A 26,821-nucleotide genomic window follows, 5' to 3' on the forward strand; every position below is an offset into this window, starting at 1 on the left:
CCCCGAACACCTCCAGCTGGCCAAACAGAAGACGCAGGAGGAGTAGAGGGCTCGGACATGGGGAGGAATCAGCACTGGCCCGTTTGATAGAGATCGGTGTTTTTTTATTATTTATTTGGGAAAAACCGAGAGGCCTTAGCGCGAAGCATACACACGGAGAGGAAAAACCCATCCCTTGCACAAAGCTCGAAATAAATCAATGGACTGAATGAAGACCGCCTATGACGCCTATCGATGCCTGGCCAAGGATTTGGATGCGTACGCCATGAACCCAGAGATGACAATGGACATTGGCAACCTTCACGGTGGAATAAGCCACGATCAGGACTTGATGAGTAGCCACAGCCCCCATCACAATCGGAACGCGGGGGCTTCTTTACGGATACACCAGGATCTGACCGTGGCATCGTCACGCTCCGCGATGGTCTCCAGCATGGCATCGATTCTGGACGGCGCCGGAGGAGAGTACCGTCCGGAGCTGTCGCTGCCGCTCCATCACGCCATGAGCATGCCGTGCGACACATCCCCGCCCGGGATGAGCGGTACGTACACCACGCTGACCCCGCTACAGCCATTACCGCCCATCTCGACGGTGTCCGACAAATTCCACCATCCGCACCACCACCACCATCACCACCATCAACGTCTCTCTGGGAACGTGAGCGGGAGTTTTACTCTCATGCGGGATGAGAGAGCTCTACCGGCCATGAACAACCTCTACAGCCCCTATCATAAAGACATGAGCGGGATGGGTCAGAGCTTGTCCCCCCTGGCCAGCAGTCCGTTAGGAAACGGCCTGGGCTCCATCCACAACGCCCAGCAGTCGCTCCACAACTACGGAGCGCACGGGCACGACAAGATGCTGAGCTCCAACTTTGATGCCCACACTGCCATGTTGGCCAGAGGGGACCAGCACCTCTCCAGGGGCCTCGGTGGCCCCGCGGCGGGCATGATGCCCCATCTGAACGGGATGCACCACACCGGGCATCCGAGCCATCCTCAATCCCACGGGCCCGTGTTGGCTTCCAGCCGGGACAGACCGCCCTCCTCCTCCTCCTCGTCCGTGACTCCGGGCGCCGGCTCGGGACAGCTCGAGGAGATCAACACCAAAGAAGTGGCTCAGCGCATCACGGCCGAGCTGAAGCGCTACAGCATCCCGCAGGCCATCTTCGCGCAACGGGTTCTGTGCCGTTCGCAGGGCACCTTGTCGGATCTGCTGCGGAACCCGAAACCCTGGAGTAAACTCAAGTCCGGACGGGAGACGTTTCGGAGGATGTGGAAATGGTTACAGGAGCCCGAGTTTCAGAGGATGTCGGCCCTTCGGCTTGCAGGTAAGACAAGGTATCTGCTTTTCCAAATAAAAATCCCTCATTGATGTTGAACTGAACGCTGCTTGCTTGCTGTTGTTGTTGTTGAAATGCGTGACGTTTTATTTTGCTTATATTGATTATTTGTCAATATGGGACGATCAATATTGAGAACAACCTCAATATAATTTTATTTTATAAACACAAAAAAATATCTTTTTATATTTCTGTGAATTATTATTTTTAAATTTCAATTGCGCATTATTTTGTTTTATTAAACGCGTTTTTATTTTATTTTGTAAACATTCAGGACTTCAGGATTAAGTTGTAGATAATTATTGCACCACTACTTTTAACATTTTTATACACTTTAATTTAAATAATAATAACTTGCATCAAATTTGTGCATCTATTGTTTACCATCACACAGGGTCATCAGATTTCATTTAAAATGTTGTATACTAATTTATGGTGACAGGATGCATTGAAAGAGGAGTTTTATTGTGTGTGTGTGTCTCTGTGTGTTAAAAAAAGCTTCAGGCTGTGAATAGGGATGTGCTGGTAATTAGTGGACTCAATGTTATTCCCCATCAAACTGCCCTCCTGCCCCTCTACAGCACGCGTGTTGCCCCCTCTAGCGATGCTTAGCGCAGACTTCTGTTCCTTTGTTCAGCTGAAGAAAACGCAGCATCTGATTTGAGCTCCGTTCCTTTGACATTATCAGCTCAGTTTGGATGTGCTGTAGTTTCGTTCAGGTGTTTTGTAGGTGTCAGGAATGGTGTCATGTTGTTGAATAGGATCCTATCAGTGCATTAAAATAAAAGCTTGGTGCGTATCGATTTTTAATTTGTACGTTGATGCACAATTATTCAGTGAAATAATGGACAGCTCTGATGTCTCGTGTGCGCGTCGGCCAACAAAACACGCAGCATAAAATCTGTGCATTAACACTTCAGCTTGCTTGCTTGCTTAGATGTATAGGCTGTTTATACAGTGCGTACAGTATGTATTAAACCATGCCAATTGACTAATTTTTGTATGGCATGAACTATTTGCATGAATATAATTTAAACTCGATTGAAATTTAAATGCAATACAAGGCAGTGTGTTTAGGAAACAAAATTCATGTTGTAAATATAATTCTGCAACATATTTATCAAAACATCCTCATTGATTATTTGAAAGTGGTTATATGTCCAGCTAATGAAATGCTCTGTATGAACAGCCAATAGTGCTTTAGGATAAACGCAAACAAAACAAAACAAACATTTGTTTCTTTCAATAAAGAATCTCACATGGATATGATAGTGATATTAAGAGGATTTTCAACAGCATTAAGGATAGTGCCGAAGCCTTATGGACGTTTGGAGATGTGTGCTGTAGAAGCTTTAATGCTCCGTCCCTGCAGGGTTCCAGTCTCACAGATGGCTTTGGGTTGGGGGGGTATTATGTGATCTGCAGGGGAATTGAAAAGAAGAACAGAGGCCGCAGTGACTCCATGAATTATTGATAGAAATCTCTGCGTGACCCTCAGCTCAACGCACAAAACGTCACCTTGTCTTGGGTTAAACAGGCAGAGATGTGCGGCCCAGCACCTGCCTTTTGTTCAAGCGTTCTGGAGCGTTTGAAAGGAAATGTGCAGGAGAAATCAACAGTAAAAGGAACTGCACATTATGACATCATGCCATCGTAAATGACATCGTGGTCTGACCCATACAGAAGAACTTGTATTGATAAAATCATATAAATTCATGCGATGTGTAATGCAACATAACGCAAGCATGTAAATGTGCTACAGTGTGAAATCACTGTAAATTCATGCAACATTCACCAAAGTAGTTGTCAATGCCAAGACACATTGCATACGTTTAACAGAAAAAATATGAAGAAATACTTATGATTATGCATTATTTCTAGGTCACTATAATCATGTAAATGTAGTATTTTTAAAGGTAATTTATCAGTCTTAACTCTTGTACAAAAGATCAGATTTTCTTGTTTATATTCATAAAACATTCTCAAATCTTTTTGTGAGATCTGTGGCATCTCAATGATACACTATTATTAGTCATTAAAATTACTCTTAAATTGTCATGTTGATAATGTCATTTAAATGCACATTTTTGAGATTAAATTAGAAGATAATGCATCACAAAAGCATTTTCACCAAGCATTCTGGGAACCAGAAATCCTCATGAACCTTTTTCTGTTTTTTCTTAAGATTTTGGTTCCCAGAATGCTTTGCATGAGTTATTGCTGTTATTTTATAGTTTTATCCTGTAAAGATAAATACTTGTTAATGTTTTTTGTTTATTTAACTTTGAACAAACTGTTGCCAAATTACATGCATTTAAATTTACAGTAAGTTACTGGCACAAGCTGACACTAATACTGTAATTTCTACAGAATTGTTTTACAGTGACTGACTGTACTACATTCATAAACAGAAACTGCTCTGTTATGCATTCTGTGATATAATGACAGTCGTGTTTCTTTAAGGTTAGAAAGTGCAGTCGTCTGATATTACTGAAGAAAACCAGCCTGTCTCTGTGCTATTAATTTAGTCAAATGAAAGGTGGCACTTGAGTGGACCTCATTCCAGTCACACTACACAAGCAATCAGCCGGTGAGAGAGAGGCCGAGTCGCTGCTGTCCGGTGTGGACAAACAACTTTATTAACTAAATGATCAAAAGGGACAAGTACGGTTATATGAGTCAGGAACTGATTGAAAAAGAGGCAGGTGCAGGGGAACCATGCGTCCAAACCGTAAATAAGATAAATAAATATACATCTGACCCATGCTGAGCTGAACAGGTTGGGTTCTGAGAGATGTCTCTCTTGATTTGGACTTCAGAGGAAATTATTTTGGTTTGCAATGAAACAAATATTGAACTGCCTGTTGTTGATAAGCAAAAATAAAAGACATCTGACAAAAGTCGAAATCCACCAGCAAAAACGCTTTTTTAATGATTACAATGTAAAAAATTAGCTGTAATTATGCAGCTGGTTGCCAGTAACTTACTGTAGAAGATAAAGACTGAAAATATTTCATGTTCATTTAACTTTGAACAAACTAAATAACATAAATGTAAAATCTACAGTAAGTTACCGGCAGCTAGTGGCCAGTAATACCCTGTAATACTGTAATTTCTACAGATTTTTTTTACAGTGTACATTTTCATTATGGATTATATTATCAGAATTACAGTTTAAAAAAATCACTTAAAATGTCTTAGTATTTTGTGTTGTGTTGCACTTTTGTTTTTATATTCTCCAGCAGTCTATATTTTTTGTGTACTGTACACTGTAAAAAACTGCTGTTAAAACGGCCAGTTTCTACAGGAAAATGCTGTTTTTTTGACAAAACAGTAAAATACTGTAAAAAATGTACATTCTAAACTTAAATGGTTCAAGACAACTGGTTTCCCAAATTAAATGAGTTGCCAGGGTATTAAAACAGTATCATATCTTTAAATATAGGGGAATTGTTAATGAATGGTAGTAGAACTGTAAATTAACAGTAGATTGCTGGCAACTTAGCTGATAGTAGTTTACCGTTATTTTACAGCACATTTTTTACAGTGCTGTCTATATTGAAGAATGAGGTTGAGTGCTTTAAATACTTTTGATTTCCAAAGAGGTGATGTATAGTAAAGATGCAAAAAATGTCAGTACCATCACATGACATTGGTGATCCAATCAGAGACGCAGTTCAGTGTGTTGTTTTTGAATAGGGACAAAGCGACTAAAATAGCCTCTTACAGCTGATGGTTATATTGGTTGTGATGTTCAGTAATGTGTGTGAGCTATGTCACCTTCTCAAACAAATATGTGTTGCTGAACGACGGCAGATCGATGCTGGTAATCTCTTAAAGATTAAAAGGGCATTAATGCTGGCAACAATAACATAAACGTGTGCACCCAGTACGCATTGATCTGGAACCCGATCCGGACTTGTTCCAGTAAAGCTGACGCTGCATGGGAGAACGTTCCCAGCACCCGACTGACTCCACGCAAAAACCACTCATGATGATCTATTCTGAGCGGCTCTCACTGCCTTTGTTTAAAAGCATAATTAAAACCTGAGCAATGATAACCAAGGCCGCTTGTTTTCAGGTGAATTTCAGAAGGCTGTTAAATCACTCAGAGATGCGGCCGCCGGTGACCTTCACATGCAGGCCGAGGCGCGTGGCGTTTGATAATCGTAATGGTTTGCAGAGCTTTGAGGGACCTTTTAGTGATGAGATTCTCTTCTCAACCCAATAAATGTGTAACACGCCGCAAGAGAATGAAATAATCCCAGAAATATGATTGAGACCACTGATTGTGAGATATATGGCCTTTGTTCAGACAGAAAACAGGCCAGATTTATTGTCCTTATGAATCTGAATGTATAGACAAATACACTGCAAAAAAAATCCCTTTCTTAAAAAAAATCATAAATATCACAAAAAAATTAAAGTGAATCTTAAAATTAGACAAAAATGCAATTTCACATTGCAATTATAAGCCTTGGATTTTGTAAAAGCTTGCATTTAAACTAGAATATTTGAATTTATAATAAAGTCTAACTATTCATAAACAGAAAATGTATTATGAAATTTTGTATTACAAAATTTTTGTATTACAAAATTTTAGTTAAGATTGCATTAAACAAGATCATTTTGCTTTAAATTGAGTTTAAGATTTGTGCAAAATGCACAATAACAGTCTAATTTATTTATATAGTGCCTTTTTAACATTTTTTACGCTGTTGCATTGTTTTAAAGCAGCTTTACATGAAAAACTAAGAAAAGAAACCATAGAAAATAGGAAAATTATTAACAATATAGTACATATACAATACAATATATAATATTGAAAAAGTTATTCTCCTCAGATAATCTAATAAAATGATATATATTGTACTTTTTCTTAGACTATCAAACATTTAATTAAACAACATTGCATTATGGGGTGGTGTCCTGGACCGTGCTTATCCTAGTCCTAGACTAAAATGCATGTTTAAACTGCTTTAATTTAAAAACATCTGACTAATTTTAACATATATCTGTGACATTGTTTTGTCTTAAGATGTACATCTGTAGTGTTTTTTGTAAGGTATGTTTGTACCTTACCTTCTTAATAGTCCTAATATAAATAAGGCCTTTTCTTGGATTAACCTAAACCCTGTCTGGGAAACTACCCCAATGTTTTTTAAGTAATGGTTAAGTCAAGAAAATTTTTTGTTGTAGGCTATAATCAACATTATGTAGCATTATTGCTGTGGATTGATCTTAATTTTTATTGAACCCAGCTTATTTCTTTAAAATGATTTTTAAGACTCATATAAAGACATCTACAGTGGTACATACATCTGTGTTACTTTCTAGATGTAATTGTGATACATACAATGGCTATTGTTGTATTTATGATTGTTGATCATAAGAAATACTGTAAAACAGAGTCAAACTACCTTTGATTATTTTTGTGTTTATATTCACACAACCAATTTGTCTAAAAAGGCTTTGCAAATATTGATGGGTGGTTTTATTCTTAAAATGAGCACAAATCTAATTGAACATGCACTATAAACCTGCAGGTTACAGCTGTTAGTAAGCATGGGCCGGTTACCGGTTTTAAGGTATACTAAGATTTTAAACCATCAAGGTTTCAAAACCACTAAAATTTTCTGTAATACCGTTTGCAAGGTGTGTTTACACAAAATTAATTAAATTATTAAGTCGTTTAATATTCCAAAAATATTTTTTGAAAGGAAACTATAATTTAAAAGCTTTATTTCCACCCAGCATACATGTTGTATGTTGCTTAAAAATAAAATGTATTGTGTCCAGTTAAAAAGTTGTTGTTTGTATACGTCTGAAAATAACACATTTTAGTGTTGCAATGGCAAAACCGCAATACCGTGAAACCGTGGTATTTTTGCTAAAGGTTATCTTATACAGGCTCATCCCTAGCTGTTAGTTGTTTCTAGTCAGAACTATCTTAAAATGAATTTGATTTACTTGTCAAAACCAATGCAGATCTATTGTGCAATGTTTGTTAAGACTTTTTAACTTTCATGAAAAAATACAAAACATTTTCTTGAAACAAGATTTTTTTGACTTCCTTAGATTTGAGTTTTTGCAGTGTATGTCCTCATTATATCTTGAAAATATTAGGTGACTTTCTTCTGATACTTCAAAGTATCTCAAACAGCTGCTGAAATAAAAATATGACAACAGTGTCCAAACATGCACACATTATCACCAGCGTGCATAATATTTGTTAATATCTGAGGTGTATGAGATGCCGTTGAGTTTATTTTTCATTGTGTGCTATGGAGAGATTGACAGAAGAAATAGATAAATATTACACATCTGTAGGGTGTTTTTGTAAGGTATGTCATATGACATTATGAAGTGAAAAACTGTTTGTTTTGTACATTGAGCACCTGTATGATAAATATTACATGCGCTCAATGGACACAACAAACAGTTTTTCACTTCATAATGTCAAATATAAAAATTAAAAATTTTCAATGTTATGTTTGCTGTTGCACAATATTGTTAATGTTTTCTTCTGTTTCTTCAGTTGTGTGTTTTGTGTATCAAATAACTGACTAACTTTGATTGTGTCATTGATCTTTATTTCTGGCAGATATTTTCTATCGTCAAACAAAGCCGTGTGTGTTCAGTTTATGTGTTTAGCTTGAGAATAGTCAGAGATGTCTGTGACGGGTGAAAAGTGTTGTATGGCTTTAGTTTGGAAGTAAATCCGCAGTGATAGGTTTATCTGTGAGCGCTGGCTCTGAAATGTCTTGTGATTCGGGTGGGTAGCTGTCAGCACGCTTCATCTTGAGCAAAGGGCAAAAGTTTTGCTCACCAAACTGCTGTCAGTAACCGAAGTGCAGGCAAAAACATGTTGTTATCACATGAGAGGGAATCTATGGAGGATTCGTTTTTATTGGGGTTTCTCTCAGCTGGGTTTATGTTACTGATATCTAAGTTGAACCTCAAATTATCAATATAAATAAACTCATGTGTGCCGCATGTTAAAGTTTAATCTGTGTAATAGAGCCACTGAGAGCAGACTGAGGTAGTTTTGCTCTTTCACCCTGATACATTTTCTGTTTATACGAGATTGCGTCTCTCTCTGTACACATGCTTATGAGATGATGTAACAACACTATGAAAAACTGCTGTGAATTAAATACATTACTGTGTTAATATAGGTGGCATGGGTTAACTATTCAGTTTTATTTGTCTTTTGTAATTTAAGAAGTTTTGGGTGAAATATTCCAACGTGATGTCATGATACGTGTGTATTTTTACGTAAAGAGTGGTTGTACCAGAAGTACATTGCTTATGTTTCAAAACACACTGAAACATATCGACTTGTTGACAGGACTGATATGTTAATTATTTTCGTATTAACAGCTTTATGGACGTACGAATTTGTACATAAGTTATTCCTATTCATAAATATTAAAATCGCGGGCATTGGTGTTTCTTACTCATATTAATGACATGACTTATTTATTTAAGACAGTTTACTAATTTATCTAATGAAAGAGAATTACACAATATTAAACAAGTCTAAAATGTAAAACTTTAAAATGAATAACTTTTCTGTAATCATTTTGTAATATTTAGTGGGTTTGCCATTACACACAATGTAAAAAAAATGCTGTAATTATGCAGCTGGTTGCCAGTAACTTAATGTAGAAGATAAAGACTGAAAATGTTTCATGTTCATTTAATTTTGAACAAACTGTTGCCAGTAAATAACATAAATGTAAAATCTACAGTAAGTTACTGGCAGCTAGTTGCCATTCATACCCAGTAATACTGTAATTTATACAGATTATTTACGGTGCACTAAAGGCGTTTTCTTCTATGCAACAATTATTACACCAAAGCACAACATAAATTCCAAAAAGATGTACATTTAATTAATTTGCTGTAATCCACATCTTTAAAATTCATACGATTGCGCAGAACAAAGTTCTCGTCAGCAACCGTAAACATCAAATCTTGTGTTCGTTATTAATTCATATTCAAAAATTTTGCCTCAAGAAGCTTTACGACACGTTGCTTTACGGCAGTGATATGCTTATAGACGGTTTCAGCAGTAACAACATAAACAAGGAGCTGTCATGGTCCGCACGTAACTTCTGGTAAACTCTGCTAAGAATAAATAACAACAAAGTACTTTAAACGTAGTTTATTTATATAACAAGCAAAAAAACCAACACATAGATTACCTAGGAAACCAAAATATTTGTTATTTTAAACGAGGCATTTGTTCAAGAGATCAGTTTAGCAACTAGTCAGACCATTAAACAAAACAAACCAGAAGTAAAGTTCAAATCTAGACGTGTATTGTGTCAGCGCACGTGTGTCCGATGAAACCGTCTATTGGCTCTTGTGTGCTACATCACAGATTTGCGACATTTTTGCGTCTTTTAGTCGCTGTATTTTCGAAATTTGAAATGCATGCCTTGACAGAGAGAAGTCGTATTAACGGTATCGTAGGGATGCACGATAATTTGCATGTGATTGTCATTGCGCATCTCGTTAGTGAAGGCGGTTCCTTGATTAGTAGTAAATCGCCATCAGCTGCTTTTAGATGGAGCGGCATTTACTACACAAAGCCATAGTTCACTGACAATTGGGGCAACTTTGCATGAATTATTGCAGACTTATTGCCTGCGATATGGCCCAGCTTGTCTGTGAACTACGGATTTGTGTAGTAAATGCCGCTCCATCTGAAAGCAGGTGATGGCGATTTACTGCTAATCAAGAAACCGGCTTTACTGACGAGATGCAAATGATATCGCATGCGAATTATTGTGCATCCCTAGGGTATCATAGATTAATAACTTTAAAGGCACACAAGGCAAGTCTGAGTATTATTTCTCTACTAGCTCCCCCTAGTGTCTGGGGGTAAATGCGTTCTATATCTAAGACTATACGAGACTGAAGGACACCGGGTCGGATACAGCGAACTTGCAAGTGGGGTATTCTTCCTACAGACGGTAGGGGCGGGCGAGAGAGTCTTCATTCGTCATGTAATGAGTCATTTAACCATATACCGACTTACGAAGATGATTTATTAACATAAAAATGCTGCCTTGTGTCCCTTTAATATTTTTCTGTATTTCATAAACTCCAGAGAGGACCGCGACTGCAGCATGTCAGCATTTTAACTACTTTTAGTACTGCATTTGAAATTTCACAATACATTTTTCTGATTACATTTATGTGTGTTATGCTTTTTATTTCTAACAGTACATGATTTTAATAAACTGTTAGGTTTAGGGGTAGGACTTTATTAGTGGCTTAAATATTTTTTAAATGCTATTGTTACAAAAATTTTCCAACAAATTTCTGTCCGTTACAATGCATAATATCAAAAGAATACTTTGCGTATTTTAACATTGTTGTATAAAAGAATTTTGGGGTAGGGTTTATCGTAAGGTAAATAGGTAACATTATGGATAAAATGGTTAAAGGGAAATTATACAGCAATCTTTATGGTATGAAAGATTTGTAAATGTAAAAAGCATAATAATGCTAGGATTAAATGTTGCAAATATGTCTACATTGTAAGCTTCAGCATTTATTTAAACATACAACAAAGTATGTTTTGTAAAGTTGCGTATTAATACTGCTTATTAACAGTGAGACAAGTTCTGTCCTGAAAAAGTCAAAAGACCTTAACTTGCTATAGTGTGAAACAGAGAAAAAAAACTTTTTAGTTTAGACTTTTTAGTGACTTTTAGTTGTCAGTTGTTTTCTTGATAGTTTCTTTACTCAGAAAACAATGAAATTGACTTATCCACATGATAAAGGAGGTTTTGAACATCTTTAACTAATTTTTGACCAAAAGCAAAGTTACTTTGCACTTTTTACTTTGCCTTTTCTCTTGTAGGGCAGTGTTGTGTTCTTGACTCTGCTGGCAACTTTTCACTTCAGCTATGAGGAAAGAGAGAGAAGTTTATGTTTGCTTTTCCAGAGGACAGGACATGATAACACCTGACGTAATATATTCACTATTCACTTATATATATTCATTATTAGACCAACTTATGTGAACTCTGAGGCCTTTTCTTTGACAATCCACTATAAAACAAAACAGAATATGAAAATCAAGACACAAGTGGTGTGATGTGATCAGGTTTCTGATGATGTGTTTATTTTGTAGATAGTTTAGCATCAAGCGAGGGTGTTTAAGTGCATCAAGTAATCAGTCGGACTCGTTTATCTGTCACTTTTCTGCATTGGTAAGCACTGAGTGTTTGTTTGTGAAGCTGATTGGGTCGTTCACTCATGTTGTTGACAAGTGTTACATCATCAGCATTGTTTCAACACAACGTTTGTTCATGTTCTGATTGGTCGTATCAGTGTGCTGATGTTTCTGTCTGGAAACAAACCTTTGAGCTCTAATGTCATCATGTTAGATCCGGCTGAACTCTGACCTCAGGACAGCCATTCACATTCATGCATTTACTTGATTACAGGTGTTTATTTCTCTCATTTGTTGTGAATCTGTGGTCTTGATCGTCTAAATGTCAGTGCAATTTGTTACAAACTATCAAAGCAAGTGTCATTAATAGCACCTGCACATTTTTAAGCATGAGCATCTTACAAATGTTGGTTGGTTTGAAATGATCATACCAGGGCTGGAAATGGCAGAAATTGGCAGATATTCACTGGGGTGACTCTAATTTGGAGATGGCATTTTAAATGACTTCTTAGATGTGTTTAAAATAACCAATAACATTTAAAAAAAAATGTTTCCTCCTAAGTATGTTTACTGTAAAATTGCTGTAGTTATGCAGCTGTTTGCCAGTAACTTACTGTAGATTTAAATTTGTTTTATTTAATGGCAACAGTTTGTTTAAAGTTAAATGAACAATAAACATGAACAAATCTTTATTTTACAGAATAAAACTAAAATAACAGTCTCATGCAAAGCATTCTGGGAACCAAAATCTGAAGGAAAAAACAGAAAAAGGTTGATGAGGATTTCTGCTTCCCAGAAGGCTTTGCTTGAGGCTGTTATTTTAGTTTTATTCTGTAAAGATAAGGACTTGTTAATGTTTATTGTCCATTTAACTTTGAACAAACTGTAACCTGTAAATAACATACATTTAAATCTACAGTAATATACCGGCAAACAGCTTACAGTAATACTGCCATTTCACCAAATTGTTTTCTTGAGTATTTACTGTACACTGTAAAAAGTGAAAAGTTGGATCAAACTTAAAAAATTACTTTGATTGAAAATTAAATTGTTTCAACAAAATGTTTTCTACTAAAGTGAAACTAAAGTGAAATTTTTAAAAAATGTGGGTGTTAAACATATTTTTAAGTTGATCCAACTTTTCATTTTTTACAGTGTAAGTTATACAAACTTTTAACAATACATTTGTCCTCAGGTTAAAGAGATTTTTTTAGACTGTGAAATATTGGATTATTAGATCATGGATATTTTAAAAGTCCCATTTTTTCTGTGTTTTTGAAGCTTTGATTGTGTTTACAGTGTGAAATATAACATGTGTTCATGTTTTAATGTGTAAAAAAACGCGGTATTTTTCACATAATTTATTTATCTATATTTCACTGTCCTAAAAATGCGCTGATGTCTGCCTTCAGAAATATTATAATGAGTTCTGATTGTGTAGCTGTTAGCTTAGCTGGTGACTGACATATTCCTGTGGGCGGAGTTTAGTCAAAAAACTGTTCTAGTTATGTCATTAAAGAAGCAGGAAGTAGAGGGCTGTAGTCCAAACCACCCGTTCGCTGTAGGCTTTGAAAGGCGAATTCTGTGAAAGACAATATATCGCCTGGCGGTGAACTTTGACCTTTATCATTTTGCAGGTATTATTTATTCTCCAACATCAACATTGCACACTAACTAAAGTTTGAAAAATGGGATCAGAAAGAACGTGACCTTTAAATAAGAGGAACATTTTGAAATGAAACGATAAATCAGTCATACAGTGCCAACTGCCAATATGACTGTGAAGTGTTGTGTGAAAAGCTTGTTTATCCATTATTCAATTTTTAAATGCTATTGTTTAAATATAATTTATTTATTAACACAATTTCTAAGATTCTAACCAGTTTGTGATGTAACTCCTAAAAATTCACTCCCCATCGAACCGCATCCCCCCATTTCCAGCCCTGAATAAAACCAAAAGAGATTTTGTGTTTAAAATGACAAAACTTTGTAACACTGTCAATCATAGTAGATTATATCTATACTAGGGCTGTGTAAAAATATCAATACAGCTTACTATTGCGGTAGTTTCTTTCACAATAGTGTATTGATAGTCCAACCTCTACTGTCGATATCTTTTGCCGCTTTTTCATTGAATAGTACCCCACGGGTTGGGTTTGGGTCCGCTCACTTTTGGGGGCTTTTTGTATTTCCCAATACTTTTTAGTACCACCTCAGTTCCAAGCGAGCAGAGCTGATACTAAAATGTGATGTGAAAACATTGTAGATCACTGATTGGTCTGAGAGAATCTTGACTACCAGCGTCATTGCTAAATGCAAGATTAGCTTTATCGTTGTGCATGGGCTATCTTGAGCAAACCTGTCATCATCTGTGTTTTGTTGGAAGTTCCCAAACATCCACAGGCTGAGAATCAGGAACACCATACCTGTGTTTTCCAGACTTGCAGTTTGTGCCGGCACATCCCCAAAGCGCACGTCTGCATGTATGCACATTTTATTTATGCATTAAGGCTCAGTGTAGTGCGTCGACTGACAGGTGTTTGTACAGAAACCAACATGTGAGACAGAGGTAGTGATAAACGCGATGTGCGAACATCTATTTGTGGTGGGCAATTTAGATTTTGGGGTGGACTGACAAATAAATGAATGTATGGGAAACACTGCATTCCAATGATGCTCGCTCCCACTTTTTGTATGATGTCACAGCAGTAGACAGTACAAATATAATGACACGCCTATAATCCCTCCCCCTCCGAAGTGATACTAAACTCAATGGAAAAGATTACCAAGCCAAAGTAAAGTGAGCTGACAGGACCTGACCCGTGGGGTACTATGCAATGGAAATGCGCCACTGTTGAGCAGGGTTTCTCAATAGGCACCATAGACAAATGCTTGGCCCGCAAAACTTTTTTACAACGTATAGTAATAGGCATCATATCGTATGCATGATCATGTATACATGTATCGTGCCACATTTACCATGATATGTATCGTGAGGCCCTTGACATCATATTTCTACAAAAAATCTGCTGATGACATTTGATTTGTTCTTATCTAATACAACATTTTAACATTTTTGACAGTTTAATACTGGCTTCAATACATATTAAACACTATCAACAGCATTCATATAAAATGTATATATATATATATATATATATATATATATATATATATATATATATATATATATATATATATATATATATATATATATATATATATATATATATATATATAAAGGTATATATATATATAAAGAGAAAAGCTTAAAGTTTGATATTGCTTATGTATTAGACCTGAAACATTCCTTTACTTTCTGGTGCCGCTGTATTTAATTCTTTCATAGTCGATAACAGTGGCTAAAGCAAGATGATAGACCATAGAGAATAGGGGGATCTCTCTCTCTCTCTCTCATTTCTTCACAAAGTGTCCACTCCACCATCCTCCACATTAAGGATATCTGCACATGCACAAAATGACACAGCTAAGTGTAAGACTATAGCATAATGCATTTAGCAAGTCTCTTCACTTTAACAGACACACACACACACACACACACACACACACACACACACACACACACTTACACAAACACACACAGGGCACTTCCAGGCGGGTGTGTGCTTAGAAAATGGTTGATATTGTGATGAGATAGCAGGGTTGAAGCTTTCAGCTGGCCGTGTTAACAGTGAATGCTGTGAGAGTTAAAAACACAACGCAAATAAAAAAATGATTTGGTCTCATCTGTTATTTGGGTTTCACAGAACAAGTGAAAACATCATTACTGATCGTGTTTTGTGGTGAAATATTGATCTTCTCCCCCTGCTCTCCTGCTGTTTCTCAGTGTCTCTTATATTAGTGTTTTCTTATATTAATCTGATGACTTCTGTATTACTATGAGATCCATATGACAGACAGGGAATAATTCAATCACAGATATGATATACAATTACATGGCCAATATTTTCTAATAAAACTTTATTTAATTTAAAATATTTTCAATCATTTAAAAATCAGTAGTCCCAAGCTGATGTATAGTAAAGTCTGCCTGTATTGAGCAAATTTTGGTAATATTTTTTTTAAACAGTATTCAGTTGTTTGCATGGAGCAACTTAAATTTTTCAGTGTTAGAAACAATATATTGTAACAAAACAAGAGGAACTGCATATATAATTCAGTAAAGTGTTCAGAGACCAGTTGGTTTTTGTAAATGTATTACTGAAAAACAGATTGAAACAATTACCGTGCATTCAGATCATAAAAGTTTTTAATGCACTTAATGTTATTTTTGTTGATATACAATAATTGACTGTGTAAAGAGAAATGATTATAACATTTCAGATAAAAGAGAGACATTATAATATATAATTTAGTCTCTGTGATAACATCGGTTTATACAGTGTAAAGCTTGAATTATCTGCTCATACAGTATATCAATGGCGTGACTGCTCATCCGAGGGGCGCAAATTCAAAATAAGTGTCGTGTGTTGCTTGTGTTTTCAAAATATGTGTTTGTTGCGTCATGTGAACCATGTGCTTTACGTGTTTTGTTAAAATAAGTGCCTGCTGCACAAGCGTCAAAACCGTTTATGAGAAAAGAGACGCCCACATTCACAAAATACACACAAGAGACTCCCTTAAAAGTAAACTCAGATTATTACGCATGAGATTATGAGAGTATCTGACAAGCGCGAGCGTCTCTTTTATCATAAACCCTTTAGATGCATCCGGAGCAGACAATTATTTTGACAAGACACGTGATGCACATAGGATCGCTCAATGCGCAGAATACATATTTTGAAATGACGAACCACAGACATGATGGGCTACATACATGTTGTGATGAACTTCACATCAAGCACCCTCGAAAATAGAAGTCACCGGCCGCCACTGCAGTACATAAACTACATGTTTGAAGTTGTGATTATATGGAAATTTTTATTTGCCAATTTTAAATAAATTGATTAATTATAGAAAACTGTATGCAAATCAGAGACGATGGTGTAGTGGGCAGCGCTCATGTGGTGCTTTCGCACTTTCTTTTCTTCTCCCTGTACTTTCCTCTCCTCTCTTTACACAAGAAAAAAAACAAAAACAAAAAACGGGGAAACACTTCACAATAATGTTTGTTAATTAACATTAGTTAATGTATTAACTAACATGAACAAACCATGAGCAATACATTCGTTAAAGTATTTAATAATCTTTGTTAATGTTAGTTAATAGAAATAAAGCTTTTAATTGTTTGTTCATGTTAGTTCAACTAACGTTAACAAGATTTTAAATAAGTATTAGTAATTGTTGAAATTAACATTAACAAAGATTAATAAATGCTGTATACAGTAAGTGCAGTTCATTATTAGTTCATGTTAACTAATGTAGTTAACTAATAAACCTTATTGTAAAGTAAACTGTATGCAAAATATGTGCCAAAATTTAAAATGAAATAAAAAGTTTTCATTTTCAATGCATCTCCCGTCAAATAAAAAATGAAATGGATCAACAAAAATTTCCATGGTTTTAATTTAAATTTTTATCATGAATTAATTAATTTAAATTTGGCAGAAAAAAAATATTCCATAAATATCAGATCATATACAGTAAATTTGTGATAACATATATACAGTATACACTGCAAAAAAAGATTTTCAAGAAAAAAAAGTTATTTTGTGCATAAAACAAGTAAAAAATCTGCCAATGGGGAAAACAACTTTTTCTAAAATTTTCCTTGAATTTAGTGTTTAAGAAAATTGTTCACGATTTTTTTGCTTACCCCATTGGCAGATTTTTTTTGCTTGTTTTATTCACTTAAATTTTATAATTTTGGACTAAAAACTAGATTTATTTTCTTGGGTCGTTTTGCTCATCAAGAAAAGCATCTTAATTTAAGAATGTTTTGATATTTTTACTGAAAACAAGACAAAAATACTAAGGGCTCTATTTTAACGGTCTGAAACGCAAGTGCGAAGCGCAACGCGCAAGTGAGTTTGTGGGCGGATCTTGGGCGCTGTTGCTATTTTCCCGGCGTGAGAAATAACTCTTGCGCCGGGCGCAAATCAATAAGGGGTTGGTCTGAAGTAGGTTCATTATTCATAGGTGTGGTTTGGGCGTAACGTCAAATAAACCAATCAGAACGCTAGCCAACATTCCCTTTAAACGCAAGGGCGCAAGTTCCATGGCGGGATGCTATTATTATGACGGATTTACCAGGCGCACGCCAGGAGCGGTTCACAGCCGAGGAGACCGACGTCCTTGTACGGGGGAATCCCACGCTTGCCAGCATAAATCGGGCACGCCGTGTAACGGGAGGTGGATCTGCCTCAGGACTTGACGCCAGCAGAGGACATCGCTGCGTCCACCCTCACCGCTGAAAGGGTTTGGGGGCTTTGAAATCGGACCCAAGAAACGCAAGCAAGGTCCAACCCCAAAGTACTCTTACAAATCAAGTTCATATACATTAAGGTTTCTTATGAAAACATTTTAACTATTATTTACATAAAATAAACGTAATACAGCCACACAACAAAGTTATGAAAATATTTTAATCGTTATTTGCATGAGAATAAATAAAAACTATCACCACAATGCTCACCACTATGATTCCCCTTATCTCGTGTATTAATATTTTTAAGTGTAACAATTTATGATTTGCAAAAATAACTGTTGCATCTGTGTAGATTAGATAAGCAAAGTGTATGCGCGTTGTGCACGTTATACATTATGGTCAAGCATGCGCCCTTAAAATAGCATAATGAACCACGCGCAACGCGCCACTGACTTTAGACTAGTTTTTTTTGGTTAGTAGCGCAATTGTTTTTTGAAACTGCAAAATAGCATAAGAGTTGGTTTGCGCCGCAACACGCCTCCTTTTTGCGCTGAACCGCCCAGGGAGCGCAAGTTCATTCCCTAGTTTGCTGACGTGCATCTGTGGAGGGAAAAACCCCGCTGTGCGCCGGCGCAAAATACGAATGATACATGCGTCACTGACAAAGTCAATTGCGCTGGGTGCAAGATAGGGCCCTAAGAATTTTTTTCTTGAAAATAATTTTTTACAGTGTACATTTAATGCTGAATGTCTCTGTGATTATATTGGCTCATATGTACAATGTATACATTTAATTTTTTGATGACACTGGCACACACATATATACAGTAGGCTATACATTTAAAGAAGAAGGTTTCTTTGATGACGTCAGACCTTGTCATCATTGCATGACGTTTGTGTTTTGGCAGAATTCTTAGTAAATTTCTATTTTCAATTTGCATCAAATTCTAAAAGGATCAAATCAAATTTTTTTTTTATTCCATTAATTTTTGCAGAATTTTAGTTGATCCAGTTGTATTTAAACAGTCTTTTAGGACAGGTTCTAAATTATGATAGATTAGCAATCATTTTATATTGCTTCAGAAGTTTTTGCCCAGGAACCTCAATTCAAAACTATAAAGACTGACTGTTACTACTAAGAAACAAAAATCTTAGAAACAAACGTGACCTTGTTGGATGTTTAACAAAGTGATTTACACTTTCAAATTGAATTTGCTGTAAATGGGAGGTAAATAAAATTCCAATACAAGTGAGGTGATGAAACACACCAGTCTTTGAATTTCTCATTAATTACTTAAAGTGCAACCTGATACTCAATACAGACAGATCTGATCGATTTCATACACCCCGGGCATTTAAAGCATGGAGGAATCTGTTTAGATATGAGCAGACCGACCGTGCGGTTTGAGTCGTTGCACTGGACTCTGTCTTCTTACACACACATTGATTTACATTCGTCAGCCAGGAAAGATAAACCAGTAGTGTAAGAGCGCCTCTAACACGTTTGATGAAAGGCAGGGAAACCAAAGGTATTGATCACATTGATTTAACTCAAATGCTTCTAGAAAAGCCCAAAGTTGACCCCCCATCCCACCACAGAAATGGTAAATCCCTTTGAATAATATAATTGCTTTTTTGATCGCACTGTAAAGCACCATGAGAGCTGCTCTTGATGGAGTCACTGTAGCGTGGCATCCATTGACTGCGCAGATTGCGGCTCATTGTGTGTGTTTGTGTATAAATGTGTGTGTGTGCGTGTGTGTGCGATGATGATGATGATGGGAAAACTCACAGCTCCACAGAAACTGAAGTCTGGAGCTTTTATCCAGAGCACTGCTGAACTCCATCAGGGGCTCATAAAGAAAGATCGGATAAGAAAGTAAACATTGATCCTTTCATTTTACTAGGAATAGCTAAAGTAGAAGCTCGCCTGTCTATGTTTATTCTTCAATACAATTTCTAAAAATTTTCAAAAAAACTGATTTTTTTTCAAGAAATCAGGAATCTTTAGGGAATTTCTATCATGAATAGAAACCAATCCTAATGGACCTGAATGAAGACTAATTGCTAATGGAATTCTGTATCATAACAAGGATTATTATTTAATCTTATTAGGATTCTTTACAAATATCCATTAACCAGAATCCTGTATACTCGTCTTGAATTCATTTCTCATTACAGAAAAGCTTTCCAGATTTATGTAAATCTCGCAGTGATGCTGCGTGCATGACGTGCAGAAATGATTGCATATATTTATAGTTCATGTTTAAACATTTTTATTATTTAAAAAAAATTATATTAACGTTTAATATTAAATAAACATGATGTACTCTGTATAGGGACGTCCCTGTAATTGTGGTAAACTAAACTAGTTAACTAAATAGAAAGCAGTGTGTGTGTGTGTGTGTGTGTGTGTGTGTGTGTGTGTGTGTGTGTGTGTGTGTGTGTGTGTGTGTGTGTGTGTGTGTGTGTGTGTGTGTGTGTGTGTGTGTGTGTGTGTGTTTTGTTGAAGTGTCAGTAATGGAGGCTTGTAGTAGAATGGAGTTCACTGCTCAGGTTACTCTGTGTGTAACTGATGGAGGAAGAGCGCCATCTACTGCTGACAACAATGCACTGCTTATGAGATCTGTGTCTATAGCTATGCCAAAATGATATACAGTACACTTATAATGCAGATCTGTCATGCATTTAATTTTTAAAATAAATTAAAATCCTAATACTGTTAAAAATGCATCTAAAGTGGATATTGCAATTCAATTCTTGATTTGTCACGTACACACATGATGCAACTTGCAGTGAAATGTACAGTAGGTAGATATTTTTACTTTCTGCTGTGAAATGCGAGTGAAAAGATCTGTTGACATCTTGCTGATTAATGTGTCATGCAGGGATGTTTAATTCATGCTGTGTAATGCATCTGCAGTAGCCAAAACCCTTGTACAGGTGTTTCTATAGAGTTACTGTACATTAGATCATCTATAAGTTTAGACGATTGTGTAGTTGTACATCTGTGGTCATTATTGGGTTTATTGAGGATACAGCACTGAATATGTGTGTGTGTGTTAGGATGTCTCAGCTCCATAAACACCCTCTCTGTTTCTACTGCCTTTGTGTTACTGCATAAATTATACATGCAAAGTGTAGAAATATTGCTGTGCATTTGTCTTTATCAAATATTTAGCTGAAGTGCTGTGATGGGGGCTGTGGAGGGGGTTTAAAGTTTTTACACGCAGGACGTCTGCTGGAGCTGCAGTGCTCAGCAACTTATTCAGCCCGAGTGCAAGACTTGCGTTTTTTTTTCACTTGGCATGCTGCCTTAATTTTATGACAAATGAGTCTACACTATGTGTGCGTGCGTGTGTGTGGCTGTGTGTTTGTGTATCTGCATTGTGTGTAAGTGTGTTTAAAATGATAAAGCAAGAATTATTATCAGGGTGTGAACACAGCAAAAGTAAAAATGACGCACGCACGCACGCACGCACACACACACACACACACACACACACACACCCACATCTATGTGTCTGCTTGTATTTACACTGTAGTTTCCTCTTTCATAATAGTTTTGTACTCAGTTGAGCTCTTAACCTGATTTCTATTGATCTGGTTTAGGCTCAGTTGTGCATACTTAATTCAGAGCAGTAATCAAATCAAACCTTGACACACAAAGACCCCTGTGTGTGTCTGTGTGTCAAGGTGTGTGTGTTTGTGTGTGCTATGACGTGTATAACAACATAAATGTGGTTTATGAGGACACTTTAGTGTCCGTTCCTGTGTCCTTGTTAACCAAATGGATCAAAATATATAGTGCATTATAAATGATAGCATAAGACATAAATGATGTTCTTTAATTTTTTGATAAATGGTTTGTATATAGTATGAGATTGCTTACAGTGCTGGAGTATGTGACTTTATTGTCAAATCACCTTTATATGTAAAAAAAAATCACAGTTGTCAATAATTTTCTTTGAAATAAGTAGATCTTTTGCATTTTTTTTTTTTTTAGACTTGCACTTTACACAATATTTTCTAACTTAGTATTTTTGTCTTGTTTTCAGTACAAATATCTAAAAATTCTTAAATCAAGATGTATACTTGATGAGTAAAATGACCTAGAAAATAAGTCTAATTTTGAGACAAAAAATCTACAATTGAAGTGAATTTGTGCTTAAAACAAGAAAAATATCTGCCAATGGGGTGAGAAAATTTTGCTTGAATTAAGTGAAAAATTTTATTATTAGTTTTTTTCTCACCCTATTGGCAGATATTTCTCGTGTTTCACTTAAATTTTATATTTCAAAACTAGACTTATTTTCTTGGGTCATTTTGCACATCAAGAAAAAGCATCTTCATTTAAGAATTGTTAGATATTTGTAATGAAAACAAGACAAAAAAGTACACTGCAAAAAATAATTTTCAAGAAAAAAATTCTTAGTATGTTTGTCTTGTTTTCAGTAAAATATATAAAAATTCTTAAATTAAGATGCTTTTTCTTAATGAGCAAAATGACAAAAGAAAATAAGTCTAGTTTTTAGACCAAAAATATCAAATTCAAGTGATTTTGTGCATAAAACAAGCAAAATAAATCTGCCAATGGTGTAAGCAAATTTTTACTTGAATTAAGTGTTTAAGAAAAATGTTCAAGATTGTTTTGCTTACCACATTGGCAGATGTTTTTGCTTGTTTTGTGCAAAATATCACTTAAATTTGATATTTTTGGTCTAAAAACTAAAAACTCCAAACATTTCCACATAGACACAACTGCTTAACTTAACTCTTTCCACAACAATATCGAGTTTTTATTGTAATCCATATTTCCACTATTATCCACTAGGTGGTGCTCTTACCTAACTTATAAAACACTGAAGCATCCACTGATCCAAAAACAGTAAAACCTCTGTGTATGTTTTGATTATCGTTCTGAATCTGATCTCTAACAAAAGTCCTTTACAAAAATGCAATTATCTCAGCTTTTTGCTTAAAATGTGGTTTGAAGAAACCAACCCATATTTTAGAGGTTTGAAAGCAGAGGGGCTGCTGTTTCATTTGATATGTGGTATATCAAGAAAAAAATTCTGGAAAGCATTAAACTTTTGTGAAAATCATAAAAAAGTAACTTTTTCTTAAAACGCTGGTGGGGAAAGAGTTAAACATTTTATAAATGATAATAATAAGAATGAGATTTACTGTATTGAGAGTGATATTTTGTCTATTTAGTTTCCTGTTGGTGCTTGACAATAACATATATTTTCTCTCTTTGTGTTTCCCTTTCTAACAAACGAAACCCCTGAAGCGTGCAAACGAAAAGAGCAGGATCCAGGCAAAGACAGGAGCAATACACCAAAGAAATCGCGGCTGGTTTTCACAGACCTGCAGCGGAGAACACTACTGGCCATCTTTAAAGAAAACAAACGTCCATCTAAAGAAATGCAAATGACCATCTCACAGCAGCTGGGTCTAGAACTCAACACTGTTAGCAACTTCTTCATGAACGCCCGTAGACGCAGCCTAGACAAATGGCTGGACGAGGGAAGTCCAGGGAATACGTCCACCTCCAGCACTTGTACCAAAGCGTGATCCCAGAGGGACGGGGAGGGTTGGGGTGCGCCGGACCCCCGGAAGGGTCGCCGGAGGAGATGCCGGGCGGTCCCGAAGGGTCCGGTGCTCTGGGGAGGGTGGGTCACTCGACAGCAAACTTTATAAGAGAGTGGCAGAGAGACAAACTGCTTACTGGCTTACTGTTGTCGACAGAAAGAACGATGCGTTCTCGTCCAAAGAGAACTTCAGGAAAAACACTGCCTGCCTGATAACTCAAAGGTTTTTAATTTCTCTTCTCTGCTTTAACTTGCTGAAATGATCCAAAACCTTAAACCAAAAATTAAAAGCAGACTTTCCATTCTGAAGTGAAGTCAATACCAAAGAGGTCAGGACGGTAAAAATGCATTTATGAGAGTAATTTCTCAACCATTGCTTTGTCGCCAGAGGTGAAGAGATGACAAACTTCAGCCTTTCACTGTTTTCATTTCCAGAAGTGCTTGTTGAGAAACAGCCCTAAGCTTCAGTGGTTGAATAGAGATTTTACAGTAAACAACCACATTTAAACACAAGACACAAAAGTTACGTTAGCACTGCAATACAGGTGCAGTTTTACCTCTGTAAGGTAACAAAAAGAGCGCGTGCACCTGTCAGAAGCAAAAGCACAAAACACGGTAATAAAGTCACACTTCAATAAAGTCAGGTTTGTGAGCACAATCCTGAAGCACATTAGATTTGCAATAGATCAGGGGCTGGACCACACCGATGTTCTTCAGTCCTTACAAAATAACTCAGGATGATATTTGTATGATACTGAACTGAAGAACATCCATCTCATGAGCTTCGGCACACACCACATCAGCTTTTAGTTTCATGACTCGATGCGTATTACGCTAATAAATCAAACCCAAGTTGAACAGGCATTGGTAATCAGGGCCTTTACAAGAGTATAAGAGGACAATCTCCACATCAATGCCTGCCATTTAAGCTTCGCAAAGACTCATGGGATGGTGGAAAGGACGCAGGGATGTAGACAGACTGAACATCAAACTCTCAGATTCTAGACTCTCTTTCATATACTCCATCACCTCCTCATTTATTATTAAACCAAAGCCAGAAACAAAGACAAACAAAGCCAGTAAGCAGTTCTCTCCTGGTTACACTGAGGGCCAAAGGCTTTTTCGGATCACTCAAAAAGACTTTTTCTATTTATTGACAAATCGACACCAAAGAAACTTTTTCTGCACCTAACTGTTCTGCAAACGAATACTGTTCAAAGGACAACAACAAAGAAAGAAAAAACAACCAAAAAATGAAAAACACAGAACTGCAACGAACAAACAAGGACGACAAAGAGCACGCGGTCGGATGGAGAGTTTGTCGTTTTTGGATCGGTGGGGACAGTGGAAAACAGGAAGCAAAATGGGATGGAAAGGGTTCGGAAACATGCGACGGCGGCTTCACGCACGCAGGCAGAATAATGCGTCTCTCGAACAAAGCCGAAGATTGTCTTCAATGTGTGCCTATGCAGTTTTTTTCAACCGAAACGGACAAACTAAACCTCATCAGCTACAAAACCAAAGATTCAGAATTTGTCCCGGCGCAGTTCCCCTCCCCACCCGAGCGCTTTAATGTCCTCTAACAGGTGTATTGATGTGGTGAGGAGGGGCGAGCGGGGATGGATTCATTCAGTGTTGCCTCTCTCCAAACATGGGACGTCAAGGGTTCAGACTACCTCGGTACTTTCCATCATCTCTCATCTCACAGCTAAAACTAAAGGTGTAACTCAGCCTGTTGGGCAGACCAAAGATAAACACCTTAGAGCACATGCAATCTCACCCATTACTTATATCGAGTATCAAGTAGCAGAGCAACTTCCACTCTTCTTGGTTTTTTACTTTGATAAATGCTAGTTTCTGGCCGCTGAACCTCGTGTCCCATGTTGGAGAGATGCTGGCGTTGTTTCAAAGGCACCGTTTTTCCACATGATTTTCCAACTGAAAAGCCAATAATCTGCCAAAACCGCTCACTTACCTGTAGAAAGAAAACTGCAGACTATAGGTCGAATAGCTTTATCCCTTAGGTTGTCTCTTTTTAGAGCTTCTAGTCCAAAGATTCTCCAGCGCCCAGGTGGGCCTGGAGCCTTCATCTGCTTCAACAATACAGTCAGGTCTTAAGGAACTCGGGCCAAAGAGCTTTGCTTGTCTTAGTACTTATATTTTGCCAATGCCTCTGTACAATGTCTTTCCCAGGTTGCAATATGTGATTTTATTTAAGTAATTTATATTTGTTATAATTGAGGTCTAATTTAACTTGCCAAAAACTTCCCAGAAACCCTTTTCCCTAAATCGCTTGCCAAAGTTTACATTTCGTTTCGCGTGTACGACACCATCAGACGTATTTATTTATGAGCAGATGTGCATAGCTTTGTTTTCTTTTCGACTTAATTATTTAATGTTATTTAATTAGATGTAATTGTTTTGAATGACTATTTAAGAATTTGCGTGCATCAAAGATGCAGTGCTTCTCTGTTAATTTATTAGTTAGCTTTACTTTAAAAAGCAACACAAATGGGTGTATTTAATTTTTCTTAGAAAGAATGATTTTATAAATGTGGTAGCTATCAGGTTTTAGTTGTGATTTACGCGTACGTCAAAATCTTTTTGTCCTTTTGTTGAACAATCTGCTGTTTGATACTGACTGATTGCGCACCGCATCAGGGTTCTGTTTCCGAGCAGGACAAGCGACCGATGTTTTCGAGGCAGATGATACGAGGCCACACGTTAACAGAGATCAATGCAGAACACACCAAAGATCAAACCCACGGATACTGAGAGGGCGTTTATTCATTGCTTCGCTCGTAGAAGGACATAGAGGAATCCCTTAAAAACTAGAAGAAGCTGCTTCCAAGACTGACTCGTGTGTAAAAAAGTCTTTCTATCTCTATAGTGAGAACCACAGAGGCTACCTCACTGAATTTTCCATTTGTAATTTTAATCGTGTTGATGAAACCAAAGATACCAAAGATTTCTTTTTTTCTCGAGTACGGTCTGCGCTGGACGCCATGCTTTAGATATTTTGATATTCCACTGTTTCTTCTTCTTTCTCTTTGTTTGCGCGAGTTCTTTCGCTCAAATGCAACGGAGCAGCGAGGACTCGATGTCGAGCTGTATGTAGTGCTATGTAGTTCCCATTGCCTTTCGCTGGTCAGAATGTAAAAAACCCAGATGCAAAAATGCCCACAAACAAACACCCGTCTGGCACAGAAACATCAACACGTCCTGCACGTTCATTAACCCAACACAGGTCAGAAGAGACCAAATATTTGCTCAAGCACTGGAACGCAAATGACCTGAAATGTGCAAATATTCAAAGTTTCTAATGTTCTGTCTAGTCAAAATTTAACAGATATAGGAGATA

The 26,821-nt window shown here is 36.7% G+C and overlaps 1 protein-coding gene across 3 annotated transcripts; it reads left to right on the forward strand.

The window, feature by feature from the left end:
• Positions 1-26,002, forward strand: onecut2 (one cut homeobox 2). 3 transcript variants are annotated; one of them, XM_065243642.2, is made up of 2 exons: positions 1-1,341; positions 23,160-23,409. In XM_065243642.2, exons 1-2 carry the CDS (start codon positions 209-211, stop codon positions 23,266-23,268), a joined length of 1,242 nt encoding a protein of 413 aa, XP_065099714.1. In that variant the 5' UTR covers positions 1-208; the 3' UTR covers positions 23,269-23,409. The 3 variants fall into 3 exon arrangements, with proteins under 3 accessions (XP_065099714.1, XP_065099713.1, XP_065099712.1); XM_065243641.2 differs by lacking the exon at positions 23,160-23,409 and adding an exon at positions 2,595-3,109 and having other exon boundaries at positions 1-1,331; XM_065243640.2 differs by having other exon boundaries at positions 2-1,331; positions 23,160-26,002.
• Positions 26,003-26,821: the final 819 nt, after the last annotated feature.

This window comes from Paramisgurnus dabryanus, chromosome 18 (genome assembly GCF_030506205.2).
Source record: "Paramisgurnus dabryanus chromosome 18, PD_genome_1.1, whole genome shotgun sequence".
NCBI lineage: Eukaryota > Metazoa > Chordata > Actinopteri > Cypriniformes > Cobitidae > Paramisgurnus > Paramisgurnus dabryanus.

Excerpts from the sequence above, each read along its gene's own strand:
- onecut2 (XM_065243640.2), top strand. The coding sequence starts at position 209 with ATGAAGACCGCCTATGACGCCTATCGATGCCTGGCCAAGGATTTGGAT. Across the intron at positions 1,332-23,159 it reads GTCGGCCCTTCGGCTTGCAG|CGTGCAAACGAAAAGAGCAG; the intron begins GTAAGACAAGGT and ends AAACCCCTGAAG.